Source organism: Cyanistes caeruleus, chromosome 13, assembly GCF_971803275.1.
Source record: "Cyanistes caeruleus chromosome 13, bCyaCae1.hap1.1, whole genome shotgun sequence".
Taxonomy (NCBI): Eukaryota; Metazoa; Chordata; class Aves; order Passeriformes; family Paridae; genus Cyanistes; species Cyanistes caeruleus.
The window spans coordinates 8,807,787-8,826,220 of NC_141713.1; the positions used below are offsets into that span (position 1 = coordinate 8,807,787).

Below are 18,434 nucleotides of genomic sequence, written 5' to 3' on the forward strand. Positions count from 1 at the left end.
GCTTTCCATCATCCCTTCACCTGTGCTCTGTCAGCACCACATCTTTCTTCTTCTCCTCCATTTCTTCTGACCTCAAATACGAGACAGCAAGTTCCCTGACCCATGTCCTTGAAAATCTGGAGGATTTATGGTGCCTCTCCCTGTATCCAAGCTTTGTGCACTTCCCAGACTTACTTGCTGCATAATACCTATTGCTACTTTCCTTTAGCCTGCCCCTCTGTCCTAGCAGCTGAAGCCAGAATTCTAGCTTCAGACGGATTCCCTGCACACTTTTCAGACATTTTAAGGTAAGTTTTTATACATGTAAATGCCACAAGTCAATTTTCCCTAAAGTAAAGCTAAGTAAGACATACTTGCTCAGGTAGAATCCCAAACATAGTTACATAAATCAGGCATCACAAATCTTGGGTCTGGTCATATGCACATCTCACAACCACATGGACAAAGAGAAGTTACCTTCAGGGCAGGCTCAGCTTAAGCAGGGGGCAAAATACCCTTCAGAGATGCTTGTATCTCATTGACTATATTGAGAATCTGGGACATGTGTGATCCTAAAATTAACATCTCAGTTAAGTGAGATGACTCTGAAATTTTGCATTTCTAGGACAAAACAACTTGGGGTTATATGAAAACAGAGCAGCAGTTCAGAATCCAGCCTAGACTGCCTTCACCCCAATATCCTAAATCTAAACATTACAAGCAATACCTTAAGTTTTAAACCCACTTTTTCCTAGGTAGATTTTGTATAGTTAAAGGCAGACCATACAACAATTGTTGTGGACTGTGCCAAGCAAAATTCTCAGGGTGTTTGCTTCTGTTGGGAATAATTGCCAAAGGGGCAAATTCATTGAAACTTCAGCTATCAGGTTTCTTGCTTTTCCTAAAAACTTCCACAAAATGGGCATTTCAAAATGATCTTGTTCATATCCAAATGTTTCTTCATGGCAAGGATTTCTTTTCAGCAACACACAGCTGGAGGTCCAAGAATAAGCAGCAAAGCCACAGCATCTGCAAACTTTATCCTGCTCCTCCTGAATGCTGTGCAGTTCCTACATTTGAATTGCATTTCTTGTCTTGGTTTCTCAGCCTTCTAGTGTTACTGTAATGCAATTGCCTAGTTAGCAGAACACTTCTTGCCATCCCTTTCATTGGAGCAGCCTCATGCTTCAGATTGACACAATAAAACCAAACCTCAAGAATCTCTCACACAAATGGCACACAGACCAATTGGCTCTGGGTACTGCCTGTTTCATTTTTATTTTAATTTTATTTTTTCATCATGACTGTAAACCAAAATGAACTGAAGGGAGTGAAACCACAGACACCAATGTACATGTAAGTCTTCAGCTGAAGTCTCCAAAAAATCAAAATTACCCACTTCCTCAGGGGAACCTAATTTTTCACCCACATCTCCATAATCCCATGATAGCAGAGAATGCATTTACTTGCAGAATTTTATCTATGGATCTACAGTATTAGTTCTTGTATAAGGGTGAGACTCCATAGAAAAATTAGGACAAACTGTTTATATCCCACCTGTAAACAGGGAATGACAGGAAAATAACTAAAAATACCCACCAAAACTAGTCAAAGCAGGAGTCAAGAAGCTTAGTATTACAATACTCCATTATTGAGTTCAAGAGCATTCCATTTAAAATCAAAAATATTGACTCAAATTTTACTTATAATCCAGAATGCTTCCAGGCAAATGCTACGTGAAAATGTTTACTTTTCCTGTATTTCAGATAAGGATGAACAACTCACTTTTTTCCCTCAGTACTTTAGGACTACCTTTATCCATCTGCTAACTTGTTTTTATTTCTTGTAATTATCACGGGCAATACTTGGTTTACTCAAGGATGAGTACTATGCATCCCAAAACTTAATTCATTGGAAAAAAACCCTAAATGTTTATCCAGATTCATCTCCCAAATCCATTTAGGTAATTTTTTATTCTACTATCACTTTTTGTGAAGGAAAACTTGTACTAGAAAAGTTTTATATAAAAGAGGCTGAGTACTCACTTTACACATGGAGTGAACAATTGCAGTACAAACTCATCCACTACACCTGTCCTATGAAGAAACTTCCTTCAGTGCTTTTCTCGCTGTCCCCATTGCTGTGACAACAAATGCTTGTTTTTCCAACAGGCACAAGTGTTTACAATAATTTAATTCAAACACATCATATCACATTGCAGATTAAAAAGCAAGAATGGCAACACTGCTGGAAAGCACCTCCCAAAACTATTATATATATATATATATATATATATGTATAAAGTATAAATGTTGCCATGTCATCAGACATAAAAGAAGATAAGTTTTTCACTCATTTCAACAGACATTATTTGCTTTGCTAACTAAACCACCACCACAGTGGCATTACTTTAGAATAACAAATATGATCAGAAGAGAGACATGAAAGTGTGACTCCAGATTGTCTCTGCATTAGTCAGAATGGTGAACACAGAGACCAAATGCCAGAGAAACAAAACACTAGGAGCTCACAATAAAGGCTGAATACAGGATGCTTCTGAATGGGCAATAACTGCTTTGTTGTAGAGCTTGTGTGAGGTTATCAGATCTGTGGTTTTTATAATCAAGCCAGAAGTGCCTCAGTGGGTTGGACAGGTAGCCTGAGAGCTGTATTTAGAAATGGAGGCAAGGGGAACTTGTTGAAGGCATTGAGATGTAACATCCCCACAAGTAATGTCTGAGCCCCACAAACTGCAGAAAAGAAATCAAAAGTATTGCCTGAAGTGGTCCTACTGCAAATAGCTAGAAAAAATCACTTCACACAATAATTGCCAGCACATATTCTTGCACATGTGTGTGCTCTCACCTCTTGGACTCTGGCCTTCACACTGAGCAAGATGATCCCAAGACTGAGGGAAAAAAAAAGGAATGATTTGCCCTTTTGTGAAATTGGTAGAAGGTTGCCTTTTTTTCTCACCCTTAACAAGTAAATAAATAATAACAGAAGCAAAACCAAAATCTCTTTCAATCCAGTTTGGGCAATTCAGATGAGACAGTTGCACAGCAGGGTATTTTATGGATCTTTCTTCCTATACTATGCCATCACTGATAGCCTAAATTCTTTCTCACTCAGTTTTTCAAAGAGAACTCTCTTTGCTATTTCCCAAGCCTCCATGCCCCATTACACCAAAATCTTGGGAAGACAGTTTGGCAGCATTTTTTCCAGTTTAGCTTTTGACAAAAAAAAAAAAAAAAATGTTCTTCCTGTTTGCCATTTTGGAAAGGGGTGTTCATTTGGAAGCACAGAGCCAGGGATGGTGTTTTATGAAGTGGCTGCTCCTGTGGCTATAAATGGTTCCTCCCTTCATTCAAGGACCTGCCCCAGTCCCAGGGTAACTGGCCAGATTTGGACATGCCTGTGCAGGTCTCTGCATTGGTGCTGCTCAGCATTACATGACACTCCTCCCAAAACAAGGCTAGCAAGCCCATTTCCCCACAGCCCCAGACCTTTCTGGGAGGAGGATAAAGATCTGGGCTGAAACACAAACCCTGACACAGAGCCTGACGTGCTGCCCTCGCTAACTCAGCCCTCTCTTATCACCACATGTTGCTAAACAAAAGCTGGATTCTTCTTGACTGAAAGTAAAAATAGGTTTTCAACTCCTTTCCCCATCAATACTGAATCCAATATCTAAATTTAGATTTGAAAAAGCTTCTCAAAGAGAACTAATGAAAATTATGTGACTTTTAAAACAATCTATTAATTTTCTCTCTTTGTACTAAGAGGCTGTTTCAGAAACGGTTATGGCTGAATTCCAAAATCCTGCACTAGAAGATATGCAAGGAGAGCACAAGACATCTATAAAAAGATTTTTCATCTGGGAAGGTAAATGTGTCCATTTACCAAACAGAGTAAGCCCGCAGATGGGAGAGGCCTTGCTAAAATAATCAAAAACCTAAACTGCACGGCAGAGCTGGAGCAGAGCTTCGCACACACGCTCTGTGCAGCGATGCCAGGCATGGAGCAGTGCAGTGCCTGGGATCAGAGCAGGGATTCATGGAGCAGGGATTCATGGAGCAGGGATTCATGGAGCAGGGATTCATGGAGCAGGGATTCATGGAGCAGGGATTCATGGAGCAGGGATTCATGGAGCAGGGATTCATGGCGCAGGGATTCATGGCCACAGCCCTGCTCCTGCAGCCTGGCTCGCACGCCCTGCGCTGGATGCTCATTCTGATCTCAGCAGGAAAGCATGTGTTTGCAGAGCTGGCTTGGCTGCACAAAGTTAGACTCTTTATTAAATTTTCTAGTTGGCAGTAGTCAGCAACAACTTTCAAGCATGCTAAAAAAAGTTTATTTTTGAAATCCAGATTTATACAGTGGAGTGCAGCACATGTTTTCTGAATCAATGTTTTTCCCCTCCTTCCCTGTGGAGATCAGGGCTGCAATTTTTTCCAGTGATGTTTAAAATTAAGAGTTTATCCCCCCCTTTCAGAAATTCTCAATTTTAATTGGCTATGATTCCTGCAGTGTAACCATTCAGTATTACTGGCACTGTTTTTAATCTTAATTTATGGTTTAGATCAGTTCATGATCAAGTGAGAGGTGCTACTTCAGAAAGCAAGGTACAAGAAAATATTTGAGGTTAAAGATACTCTAAATGCAGGCTGCTATAAATAATTATTTTTGCCTTTTTTTTTTTCCTAATAATGCAAATTTGATCTTATTTGGAAATAACCAAAACTTTTACAATGACTTTTTCTACCTTTAAAGCAGCTCTTTTCCAAACACCTGAAACCCCCAAATTTTTAAGCTATCATTAAATATCAAATTCACAAAAAGCCCCTACTAACTGGGTAGTTACCTTACTAAATGGGATAATTTCTAAAAGCATAAGCTAGCTCTTAGCAACATATAAAACCCATGGAATGTGTAGCTTTGTAAAATACAGTTTGAACTTTTGAAAGCTCAGATTTAACTAGCTATTGGCTAACTGCAACACACTGGTTATCAATAAAGCAAATTTGTGTCATAAAATTGATGGTATACACATACAAGTCAACACAAAATCTGGCAATGGTGTATTTTAAAAAAACATTGCCATGCAATTTTTAAACAAGCTGACTTAAAATTAAATCTCAGGAAACCTGTCAGCACCTATAAACATAGACAAATTGACCTCTCCACCACCCCCTGCACTCATTCTTGCCAAAAGAAAATTACACACAAAAAATGAAATCACTCTCAAACCAATCTGCCAAGCCCACAAGGGGAATTCACATCACATTTTCTATCTATAAATGTCCATTTTAGCCACTAAAGCAGGAGCTCCAAATATAGAACATTTAATGCCAGTGTCAGCTCTTAAAATCAACTCCATAATTTAAAACCTCTGTCACTCTGCTCAATTACATGTTGCAACCAAATCCACTTCCAGCCAAAACCCTGTGCATCACTGACTCCCTTTCTTAGGCTGGGGCACAGAGGCTTCCTACTAAAGAAACAGGGAGGACCCTTGCTGGAGGAGAATGAAGCACCTACAGCAAGCTGCAGATTTAGCTCCACACTGTAACTTTGCAAGAAAAAAGTGTTGTCTTAAGACACACAGCTTATGTTTGCAGTTCAATCAATCCTGACATGACAAAATATATTGACAAGCTCTTCAAGAAGGCGCCTTCCATAGCTGTGCCCTACTGGGTTACGTAAGGCAGTGACACACTGTGAAGAGCTATAAACTTTATAACCTTTGAGGCTGAATGCTTTCCTGCCAAGCACAGCAGCAGCAGCACCAATGCACCAGGGAGCAGAGAGAATTATCCCTGCTGCCTGCACAATGCCGGTGTCTCGCTGGAGCAGTGAATCTCCTCCGTCTCCCCTCTTTTCCATCACAAGGAATGTGATTAGTGGGATGTGCAATCATGTACCTGACAACTTAAATCTCACATTCATTGTGCTCCAGCTCCTTAGGGTGAGTTTATGGCTAACCTGTGCAAGAGAAAGCTCCTCTCTCATAGGAAAATGACTTGATGCAACACTCAGACGTTACCGATGCACTGAGAAATAACTGAAGAGCAAGACCCCTGAGAAGACACTTCATCACCCTCCCAAGCACCATGGAAAGAACAATTTACTGGTTTCTTGAACAGTGCTGATACATTTCCTGCTCAGAATAAAACAAATCAGAGGCCCAGCAGCTTCTTTTCAATCAGGACATCCTTTAGGTTGCACTAAAAAAAAAAAAAAAAAAAAAGAAAAAGTTCAGGTATAAATGATGAGACACATTAAATCAGTTCATCTGTTGATATGTTGGTTGCATAATAGGTGCAAATAGGTGCAAACTGCTGAGAGGGCAATTCAAGAACCTTCAAATTGAAGCAACAAATTAAAAATTCTCAAACACCCTCCACATTATTTCAGCTGCACATATTTTAACATTTTTAATTTGGTGGAGTTATAATTCCAGAGAAATTATTATTTTTAAAAAGAGAAAATTAAGTATAATAAAGTTTCTACTGAATTAGGTAGAATTATAACAACAAGTTGTGGGAAAGAAGAGGAATAGGATTTATATGGCAATATTTTCTCTTTTTATAACAATGCAACACTTGTGTAGCTACAATGGAATGCTACTCCCACTAGACTTCAATTGCACTTCTGCAAACTAGCTCATGTAGACAGACAAAATAGGAAGTGTTCTTGGGAGGAAAGTACAGCTTTTCAGTTGAAGAAACTGTGGTTGTTTATAAAACTAAACTTCAATGTAAAAAGGTTTATATAGCACAAGCACATGCAGCTGAACTTAGTGTGCTCAAATTTCAGTTTTACACACACGAAAGAAAAAGGAGAATCAAGTAAATTGGGACATTTTTATGGAAAGAGAAGTAGTAGTGGTACATAGAAGGACTAACATTTGGAATTAGCCTAAATATGCCAAAATGTCAATGGCAGTGGAACCAGTCACAGAAAATCTCTTTGCTTGTAAGGAAATTGAAGGGGTAACTAACACTTAATTTGCAATGTAAGCTGATTTCAGAGTATTCAGCTTTAGCTTATGAAAATTAATCCATTACAAGAAACTGCTACATTAACATTTAGTTTCTTCTTTTGTGTCTTTACAACTTCCTAAAAATTAAGTGAACAGACATAAAATGTATTTCAAGAATGAATGTGATGAAACTGATGCATGACATGGGATCCCTGCTACACCAAAAATGCTCAAAGTTCTTTTATGCGTGAAACATCCTTAAAATGGAAGGAGAACTACCTGGGAAGTTCATACCCCTACAAAGGTATTGCATCACTAGGAGTCAGTCCAGGCACACCTGGGTGTCCTGGTATTCTCACTTCCACCAGGTCTTTGCTGGTCTTGGAGCAGCTAAACCAAATTCAGACCCTCCCTCTTGCTCTGCTTCTCAGCAGACACACTCACAAGTCAAAAAAGCAAGAGAGGCCTATCAAAAGTTTGCATGGAGTGTGTATTTCCTGATTAAAACAAAGTAATTGACATTACAGGTAAGGTTTAGGTCTTACCAAGGACAGCCAGCACCTCAAAATCAAAAGAGATAATTATCTAGCAAATAACAATGCACTGGAGACTGAACAAGAAAAAGCAATAAAAAGGAAAAGTGAAAGTCTTTCAAAATATGTAACACCATTATTTGAAAACCTTCTTTGCTGCCTGGGAGTTGACTGTGGATTGAATTTTGAGAACACTCTGGGATTCACAGCTCATTCAGCTTTTGCTGCCCTGCACTGAGAACCAGGAATGTTTTATTGGCAATGCCTTGACTTGAGATCACCCCTCTGCTGCCCCACAGCTCTTTCCAGGAGCTGCCAGCACTGCCCAGCTCCTCAGACTGGGTGGGTTTTTCCATGCAGTACATCTCCTTTTTACCAGTAATTTCTCAAAATTCATATTAAAAAGCACACACCATGCACCAAGCAGACAGATTGTAATTAAGCTAGTGGGTACAGATAAGGGCAATAAGCAATTAATGACAGAAAGTATCCAGGCACCAGGTTTCATATTTTCTCCTGAAATAAGAAGGGGCTGTGTTAACAACAAAACACATAAACCATTAGTCAAATACATGTTATTACTGCCCATTTATCTCTTTATGAGTAACTGTTTGAGGAGATACAAATACCACAATATTTAGGCACATTTTCTTCCTTGGCAAAGGTGGCTGCTGGAAAATAATCAAGTCATGAAATGCTCCAAGTTCTGCTTTCTGGTGGTTTAATCCTTTAATTTTTCCTTTACTCTTTATATATATGCTTTAAAAACAAATTAATCCAACATGCATCTATGAAACAAACTGAAGATCTGGCTCAAGTAAACCTCTACAATTATCCCTAAGAAGTTGCTGAATTTCTCATCATCTTTAAAACACATTTTTCTCTGAAAAGATGCAGCTCCCTACTTAAAGGCAGGAAGATAGTTCTTAAATACTCTTATTTTTGTTGGTACAAACATAAGCAAACCCAAGAGATCCCCCTACACCTGGCAATCTATCTGCTTTTGGAGCAATTTTGGGATGAGGATAAGCAGTGGGAAAGGCAGAGGACAAAAGTGCAGCACATGAGCAAAGGTACAGCTGAGCAGAGGCAGTCCCCTCTCTAGGGACACACCAAACCATCAGAACCTTCAGCCTTGTCACAAATTGATGTCACCTAAACATTTGGTGATCAGAGGTGGGACAAAGCTATTCTGGAAGCTCACAATTACCTCTGAGTAGGGAAGGTTGCAGTTCAGGCCCAAGGGTGGAACATTGCTTGGAAAACAAGCTGTAAACTTCCTTCAAATTGTTCAAGCTTCTTCCAGCTGCCAAATTCAACTGAAAGTTTTACAAGGAGATAGTTTCCAATGTTGTCACTATCAGAGACCAACTTCCTTAATGTTTAAATAGGGTGATGATGAGCAGGCTACAAAATCTGAGAAGAGATTAGATGAGCCAGTCTTGCGTGACTAGTCACAAAATTTCCTTTAATTCAGTGCCAAAACCAAGAGAATCTGAGGACCAAAGCAGCCAGGAATATCACAAGAAGTTACATTTCCAGAAGGAAAATAGACCTACTAATTCTCATTAAAAATGAACATACACAGAAAAGAAGTATTGCAGCAATATTTCTTAAATGAGCACCTAAGACTGAAGACCCATTTGCTTTTAATGATTTCATCTCTTTGGTCCTCTGGGATTTCCAGACATATTGACAAACTAAACTGGTCTAACTACTCTGGCATCTTGGCATGTAATCATTTAAAACAGAGACACTTCCTGACTTGTGCAAAATTGAAACATTTGTTTGAGAATAATTAGTGCCTTAGCCCAACAATGCTTGGCAGATTTTTCTCATTAGTTGAGAAAAATGATTGAGGCAGGCAGACAAGCAAGCAGACTCTGTCAGGCATTCTGTGAAAATAATTTGGACCACACACTTGGCTGCAGAGCCAGATAACGTATGTTGTTTTTTGCTATCTTAACAGGTAGGATTAAAAAAAAAAAGAAATACAACAAGAAACAACCATCTGGCACATGAAAACTGAATTGAGAGGACTTTTCACATCTTCTAGTGGGCTCTTCCGTGTTCCCTGTGCAAGCCACAATGATCAAGTCATCCAGTGTTAGGCCCCAGCAAGTCACTTCTTTTCTTTTCTATTTCCTATTGTCAGAACCAGAGCTGAAGATATTCATTGTGAGTCACAGGCAGTGCAGGTCCCAGAACAATATTTGCAGAGTATTCATGCTGGGATAGCCAACTGTGCTTTCCCTCTCTCCAGGGATGTTTTAACGTGCAAGGCATGTTCAAGGCAAACTGGGATCAAGGAAATATCAAATCACCACATGTTTTAGTAGGCTCTACAACTTCCAGACATGTTTCCTTTCTGAGGTCCTTCCAGAAATCAGACTACCAGCAAACAAACACAAAGCTCAAAGCGCCAGGTAATTTAACTATACCAAACCAAATGTCACAGGATTCATTCTATTAAGTGTTACTATTTGCTATTTCAAGTTAAACATTCATACATCAATGCAACTAAATTAGGCACAAGATATAGATAAAAGCTTTTTATCATCCAGGTATATCAAGAACTTATGAAGTATATTTTACTCTATTTCAGTCAGAAAGCAAATTTCAGGTTTTAACATGAATTTACAAAACAAATCAGCTGGTCAAACCATCAGATGTAAATTGATATAGGGCAATTTATAAATGTCAAATTATGAAATAATTACATTTGCTAGAAACATTTATATATTTCTCATGTCTGCCTGCAGCCTTTAAGTAGCCATTTGGCCTATTATGCTTAGATAACCACCTGGAACTCCTTCCTGGGAAAGGTCCCAAGTCTAGACACTAAAAATCACATATGTTTCCAATTATAAGGAACTATTACTATAAGGCTGACATAAATCTCCTACATCAACAATCAGTTGCCAATTATATCACATTCCACAATATGCCTTCTTACTATAACTAATTTATGGAATGCTTAGCCTAGAAAAATCAATAAAATTAGGAGAAAAGGAGAAATAAAAATATCAGACCTTGACATCAGGGTGAACATTTGAACCCAAAAGTTAGTTTTGTATGGGAAAAAAAGCTGCAATGAACTGGATCAACAGAACCATAAATTGTACAATATAAAAAGCTTCATTGTTCAAACAGTGTTGGCTGTTATCCATCACACTCATTCGTGCATCATGCAACAGGATTCTTTATTTAAGAAAAAATTGGTGGGTTTTTGTCTTGCTATGTCACACATCCACTACACAAGAGGCCAGAATTACAGTAAGGCTTTTTTGAACAATCTAACAAAATCCAGTGAGATCCGTTCTGCTTAATGTCACTTTTAAATACTTTTATCATAGTTGTAAACAACAACTACCAAAAATCAGATAATTTTTAGGAAATTCTAGAAAACAAATGATTCAAAATGCAATTAGTGGGAAAACAGCCTTTACCAGAAGCAATCTGCATACAGAAAAAAAGACATTTTATACATAATATGTATCCATATATATATGGAGAGAGATCACACTTTACAGGGCTAGCAAAAACCACCTACAATTCACCTAAAGTATTAGAGCATTTTCCCTTTGTGTTTCCCACTGAGTGGATTGACTCATCTGCTTTCTATAAACATGCAGTATCACCTTAATGTTTATGGATATCACCATATGAATTTAAGCACCATTGAACTCTTTATGAAAATATGTGATTTTTTTCAGTAGAAAAAGTGTAGTTTCAGTTTTAAATTGTGAATTTTTTCTGAAAATTATAATTTCCCTCAGTTTACCAATGGGGAAGAGCATCCAGTAATAAAATTATTGATGTCTCTGCTTCCAGGACTAGTGACTCCTGAAGATTACAGCCCCTCTTTCCAGGCAAATCAATCTACCTTTTCAGATTATATGTTATCAAATATATTAGTTTGATTTGTTTGCAGCATCTTATATAGAAAACATTAAATGCAAGCAACAAAAAACTCTGCTCTTTTTCTACTTGTCCTTGTTTTGTTCTGACTAGCATGTAAAGTTGATCAAGATTTGTTTGTAGTCTATCAACTTTGAAAGGAAAATCTCAACAATTTTGTTGATTTTCTAGATTTCCTTATGACAATACTAATTTCAGCACAAAGTCCAAGTTAGATTTGGTCTAAAGAGGAGCAAGAGCTTTAAGTCCCTCCTTTGCTACATTCAGAATATTTTGGTCCAGACTTCTGTATATTCTACTGGAATGTTTCCCTTCACACAAATAACCAACATGCAGTAGTGGAAAAATAGATGTAACTCTGTAAACCATGGAGGACAATCTTTTGAAATCTTAATCAGACTAATCCCATGTTCCTCTAGACCTTTGCTGCTGGAATCCCTCAGTATCTCTTGTCAGCACTTGCATAAAAATAAGAGAAGAAAGAGAGCAAAATTCTGCAAAGCTGTCTTCTGAAATCACCAGAGAAAAGTTTAGTGTGTGATTGCATTTATTTAATTCAACAAATTCCTGACATTCTGATGACTGTAACACATTCTAGGGAAAATTATACTTGTCAAATTGCTAAAAGTATTTCTTTTCCTAAATACTATAAATTGCAATGAAAGTTGGTCAGAATCTTGATTTCAGCAACAGTTGAGAATCAGAAATATTTCTGATAGGTGGAAAATATATAACATTAAGACTGAAGCTTTTCTCCTTCACATTAATTAGAAATTGTTCCTTGGAACACAGGAGTCACTTCAATAACATGTTTCACTAGGAATTATCTGGCACAAGACTTAGCTTTATAATAGCACAAGAAATATTATCTTCCTTTATGGGATTTTCCACAAGTTAATATATTCAGCAAAGCAATAGTGCTAAAAAAAGGGAATTTTGGGATAGGAGTTTCAAGGTCAGTCTTTTTTTTCTCAGTATTTGAGATCATTAAATCTTCAAAGCACAGAGATGTCAGCACATACATTTCATTTGAGAGGTCCATCAGTAGTAAAATATGGAGAATAGTTATCACCTTTCACACCTCAGAAGGGATGTACATTCCAAAGAATTCTAAGCAGCTCACGTGTTGATGAGACAACAACAACAAAGCACTTGGGTACCTTGTGCAACCATTAACTTAGGAACAGTGCACATTCAACTTTGTCCTTCATTCTTCCTCTTGAAATGGAATTATCCTCTGGCTTAATGTATCTGGTTGTATAAACAGCTCATTCAAGGTTTAGCAAAATTAAAAAAAAAACAACACAAATCTTAGAAAAAACATAGATGCAAATGAATTGTTTTAAACAAATTAGAGTTTTCTCCCAAACAAAGGATGGTTTTAAAACCCACAGTTTCTTAGTATTATTGTCAGATTAAATTCAATATAATTACAAACCAAACAATTATCAGAATGCTAATTTCATGGACAGCACATTAATTCATCTCTTTTCTCATTTCTTAGTTATTCACCTTATAACACAAAGTTACATTACTGCTTACCTTCAAGCAATTCCTGAAAACAACATTGTTTGAGGCAGAGGAACTTTGAGGTGTTTTTAATGATATCTTCAAAGAGCAAAAACTTGGCACGGTACTGAAAAAGAAAATTCATGCTTAACCTGAAAAAAAAAATTTGGATTAAGATTAATCATTCAAAAGCAAAACACACTTGCTTTTTATGTTTTAAGAACTTCATATACTGGATGGTTTTGCATTAATGGCCTCACTTCTGTGAACAACTTAAAACTTTATATATTTTAAGTCACTCCAATTGTTCTTTTTCAGATTTGTGTTCTAAAGGAAATCCCCTAAAAATCCGAGGAAGTCCCTCTTTTCTGAAAAGTGGCCTAGTATTACAGAATTTATTTTTTCCATAGATATGTAGGGCTCAGTACTAATGCAAAATCACTAATGGCTAAATCTCATTGACTTCCAGTTAAACACAGACTTCCCACTTACCAGGGTTACTTTTGAAAGTGTACAGATATCCAAAAATACAAATCAATAACTGCATTTTCAAGAGTACATAATGGTTTAAACCATATTTCATACATTCCTATGGAACCTAGATACCTTACCTGGTTAGATCCTTCTGAAAATCCTAGAAGGTGCCTGCAAGTGGGAGTTTTAATCCTGATCCTTCCTATCCATGAGTGCTTGACTTTACATCCATTACTCTTTGAGCACCATTATTCATTTTTTACCATTTAAATTTTTAAGCCTGCAGTAGAGCTATCTGCATATACTGTATTGCAGCTGTACTAGCTAGATGCAGTTGATTATTTTTTAATAATATGAGGAATCAGGTTATGACATAAAAATAAAGCAGCAAAATCTCAAAAACTCTCAGTGACTTGACAGAGAGAGCTGCAGTTGGGAGACTGTGAGAAGGTGGTTGTTTTGATTTTCCAAACCCACAGAAATGCAATATTTAGTAGCAGCATGTGACAATTGCATTGGCAGCATTTCCAGAAACCACAGACGTGCCCATGCCCCACCCACTGTGCCAAACAAGACACTCAGCACTCCAACACCAGGTGGGGAAAAAGGACATCAAGACGAGGAGAAATAAGGATTGATCCTCTGCCCACTGCAGGCAGCAGGGATTTTATCACTGCATTACAAGTAGTAGAGCCATTAATTGGGTTACTTGCAAGACAGAGCATGAGAGCTCTTAAAAAGAAAGGTAGGATAAAATAAAAAACAGCACTGATGTGTCAGTAACCATAATACAATCAGGAATAACGTGTGACCTAATTGAGGAACAGAGGCAGGGATATAAATCTCCCCAGTGCTGTATGAAGTATTAGATGTGCACCCTAAAAAAGATGATGAGATTTGTGTCTCTAATTTGGCCTGAAGTGCACAAACTGTCTTATCCTCAAATATTTCTGCAAGTACATTTTTCAAGTTCTCAGCAAAGGAAGGAGTGCAGATTATGTGGTTTGGGATGAAATGAGCCATTCATCAATAAATGCAGCAGCAGTAATAAACAATGAAATTAGCCAGGATAGGGCATAACTAGCAAATAAACAAAAGAGAGGAAAAGGCAGAAGAGGTGATGCTAAGGATACACAGTTAACATGAAGCAAAATGAATGAAAAATAGGGAGAGGCACAGAGTGTGAAAAAGGGAAGTGCCATTGGCCAGTAGTGACACACTAACACACATTGCCAGGATGGATGGACTCGGGGGTCAGACGAGGCACAAGGAGCAGTTGCATGTGTGTGTTACTGACAAACACACACACCTGAGAGACATCAAATGCTTATTGCATCCCAATGTGAACAGGGGTGGGCAGCTCACTGATTCCTAAAATAAAATTATGGTCTACTAAGAGAGGAAGCTGAAATGCTGGAGGAACTTCGGCTCATGTAGTTGCAGATGCTGTTTTCATCTAAGAGATAATACAACATCCTAAATTCTCAATGAGAAAGACATTATCTTCCAAATTTCTCAGAAACTGAGCTGGGGAAGCAAGCAGATATTTACATTTCTGGTTAGACATAGATCCCTCAAGATGAGAGTGGTAGTGAAACAGGAAGAAGCTCATTTTTCCTGGAGTTAACTCCTGACTGAAGAAGACCACATCACATTTACTTCAGAGACCTGCCCTCACCAAGCAAGGAAAATAAATAAAATCCTACTTTTTGCAAGAAAGTAAGTTTCTAATAAAAAGCATTAAGTCAAACTCTTCTAGTTTTCCAGACTCCCAAGTACACCTCCATACCCTGGCTACTAAAACTCACCTGAGGCAATCCTGTATCTCTTCTGCAATGCTCAGCAAGCCAGTGGAACACTTAATGAAAGACAGGATGTGAGTGGCAGTAGGGCACTGTAAGGACATTGAAAAAGGGAAAATTACATAGAAAGACTGGCTTTAACTTTGATATCAAAACAGAAACTTACATTTTAATCACCAATGAGCAGTACAAATCTGAGAGAACAGCGAGGAAATGATTTTTACAGCGGAGTGTGCCTTACAATGCCCTTTTCAATTGTTTTCATTGTAGTGGGGAAAATCCCACAGGCTCCAATGGAGGACAGGTTCATCTCTCAGGTTTACTATAAATAGGGAAAAAAAAATAAAAATCATCCATTACAAACACCCAACAGTCTGAGAAAGAAGAGAGCAGGAGCACAAACAGATAAGCCAAGCTGAAAAGCCTCCCAGAGCAACCCAGGTTTTCACCTCTCCACTTCCAGAGAAAGTCTAAGTCATCCTACCTTCCAACTCAGGAACCTGCCACTTCCCCTAGACCAGACACTGAGGACATGACTTGTCTCATTCACAGCACTGAGATTAGAGAGCTCCTGAGAGGAGACCTGTGCACCCTTTTCTGAGATCCCCCAGAGCTTTGGGTGCTGGCTGCAGGATGTCCCTGCACAGAGCACAGCACATGAGCTAAATTGGGTGGAAAAGCAAATGACACAAAACAAAGGAGCCCACTCAGATGTGCTTTGTCAGGAGAAGGCTCTGATGTGAGCTCCTGCAGCTCTCAGGCAGCACTGCAAACATCTGTCAGGCACAACGCGCTCAACTCGCTGGTGGGAGGCAGCTTCTTTCAACTGTTCCAACAGCAAAAAATAGTTTCCAGCTGAGCTTTGACTTTCTAGGAGAATTCCCCAAGGGTGGAGAAGCCACCACATGATATTTCATGGAATTAGATCAGCAATTTGCTGGTCCTTGTATGGCAGTTGATATAGCAGGGTATGAAAAGAGCAAACATTTCAGTATGTGGACCATACCTCAAACAGCTAGAAATACATTAAACCAGCTTTTATTTAGCAACATTCTTACACCAGGATGAGACTTGGCCTGTATTTAGTTGAGCACAAGATGGTTTGCAGATTTTTTTTCCTTCTAAACTTGTATGGGATAGGGAGTATGAATTGGAGATAAAACAGATATTAAAGCAGCACCCTTTAGATAGGATGCACCATTATTCACAAGAATTTGTGAACATTTTGAAGCTCAGGATGTGCCTGGTAAGAATTCTCGACATCTGGTTATGTCTGAGTCCAACATCACTGAGGTCTGAGCCACTGGGATTTTCAAAAGCAGCTGCAAAATATTGCCTGGCTGCCCTCCAGCTACTGAGACTCTGAGGACTGTGTCTGGCAGGACAGACCAGGCAATGTGTCTTCACAAAAATGTGCTGTAATTATGAGAAATCACTCACAAGGTAACAGCATAAGAGAAGCAGGGGCAGACATGCAGGGCAGTGAGTTTCAGGACCATATGAAGACATTAATCAGCGTAAGGAATGAGCTTCAGGGTCAGGAGAGACAAAATACCAAAGCAGCCGGATCATAGCAGGAAGAGAATAATTTCAGCTGATATAATGAACTGGGGAGAGCTCTCAGGGGGTTGTGATCACTGAGGATGGGTGAGCAGTGTTTGATATCAGCCATTACACACATCTCTCCAGATGATGAGTTCCTCAGCTCACATGTTCCTGTGTTAGGAATCTATGAGAATAGACTGTGGCAAACATTTTAATGATCCATCTCGCTTTTGAGCACACTTGAAAGGCCAGTAAAGCTAAAATTAAAAATAAATAATATAGAAATGCTATTCTTACTTTATATTTTACCTGCCAAACTTTTGTCAAAACCTAATATATCCACCAACATCTGTTTAATCTTTGGCATTAAAAATACTTCTGCAATTTTAATTACTAACATTTGAAAAATCAGTGACAAGGAACCAGACAGTTTAATTTACCCATGAATGCAAGTAGTGGGCAGCAACATGAAAGGATTTATCTCAAGCTTAATCCTAGGAGAAACATTTAAATGAAGAAAAAAAATCATAAATCTTAAATCACTGATATTTACTAGTGAGACAAATCAATTTAAAAATAGTTAAAGAAATGCTGGAAAACAACTTGACTGCTATGAAGAATTCAAAGCAGTTTTTTCAAAGATAAGCTCAACTATAAATTTCAATTTTTAAAAATTGTCTGAAAAACTTAACTAGAAGAATACATAAAAGAGAAACTGCTTTGTCAGCTGTGATCTGAAACTAAAGCATGAAGGTGGCTCCTGGCTCCATCTAAGGGGGAAGGTTAGAAAATTGCTGCTCAGGTGTCACAGAGTGTCCCAGCAGGCATGAGCCCCCACTCCTCTGCTGGAGGCAGGACTGACTGCCAGGACAGACACCTTGGACCCCAAAGTCCCCACACCCTCCTAGTGCCAATCTGCCACAGATGTGGGATTTTTGAAAACACAGTCAAGAGTATTTGCTGTGAGGACCAGCAGATGAATATAAAATTAAGAATAAAGCTGATACTGCCCACTCACATTTGTCTTGAAAATCACTGAGTGACCCACTGCAAGAGCAGGTTTGCACACTTAGCTCCATTTAATTTCATGTTTCCATGCCTGTTCTTTTATCACTGTTGCTAATTACATCCTTGAGTATTTTGCTGCCAGCATAATGTTTCTGCTCATCTCCTTTTGGCCAGGGACTGTTGCAGCAAATTCCATTGCTTTTCTTGGGGATTCCTCCATTGCCCAAAGCTTCCTTCTGTTTCATCCTGGACACACTTCCTGCAGACCTGGGGACAAAAAGGCAAAGTGGGATAACAGGACCACTTGTAACAGAGGCAGAAGAAAACTTCTTGACAAGATGATCTCACTTCATTCAGGGGGAAAATGTCCCTAAAAACCAGGAAAACGTTTTCTGCTTAAATGAGCCTTGGCAAAAGCCGTACATGAGAGATGTTTTGGAAACACAGACCCTCTGAAAGGTGAGTCCTGCACTCACCAGGGCCTATTGATTTCTTGCTAGAGCCTCAGTTCTGCAGAAACCAGCATTTCCTCGAGGTACCAGTGCTAAAATAATAGATCATTTTGTGGAGGATTTGGACTTGGCCAAACCCTGCAACACCTGGCTGGCTCAAATACTGAATGTTTATCGTTTGGGGTTTTGCCAATAAGATGCAATGCAAGCATTTTCTCAGCATATC

At 38.6% G+C, this 18,434-nt stretch overlaps 1 protein-coding gene across 5 annotated transcripts in view; it reads right to left on the reverse strand.

Moving 5' to 3' along the window:
* Window positions 1-4,310: 4,310 nt before the first annotated feature.
* Window positions 4,311-18,434, reverse strand: part of LOC147650687 (uncharacterized) — a 183,680-nt gene continuing 169,556 nt past the window's right edge. For 2 of the 5 annotated variants that reach the window (XR_015275934.1, XM_086849553.1), the window contains one exon: window positions 16,226-18,023. Coding sequence is in view for 1 of the 5 variants with exons in the window: in XM_086849553.1 (XP_086705679.1) it covers window positions 17,834-18,023 (190 nt within the window). In the remaining 4 variants the exon portion in view is untranslated. Of the gene's footprint in view, window positions 6,207-10,679; window positions 12,670-12,960; window positions 13,080-15,209; window positions 15,296-15,369; window positions 15,526-15,687; window positions 16,000-16,225; window positions 18,024-18,434 lie in introns of those variants that run through there. The other 3 variants (XR_015275931.1, XR_015275933.1, XR_015275932.1) reach the window with 3 other exon arrangements.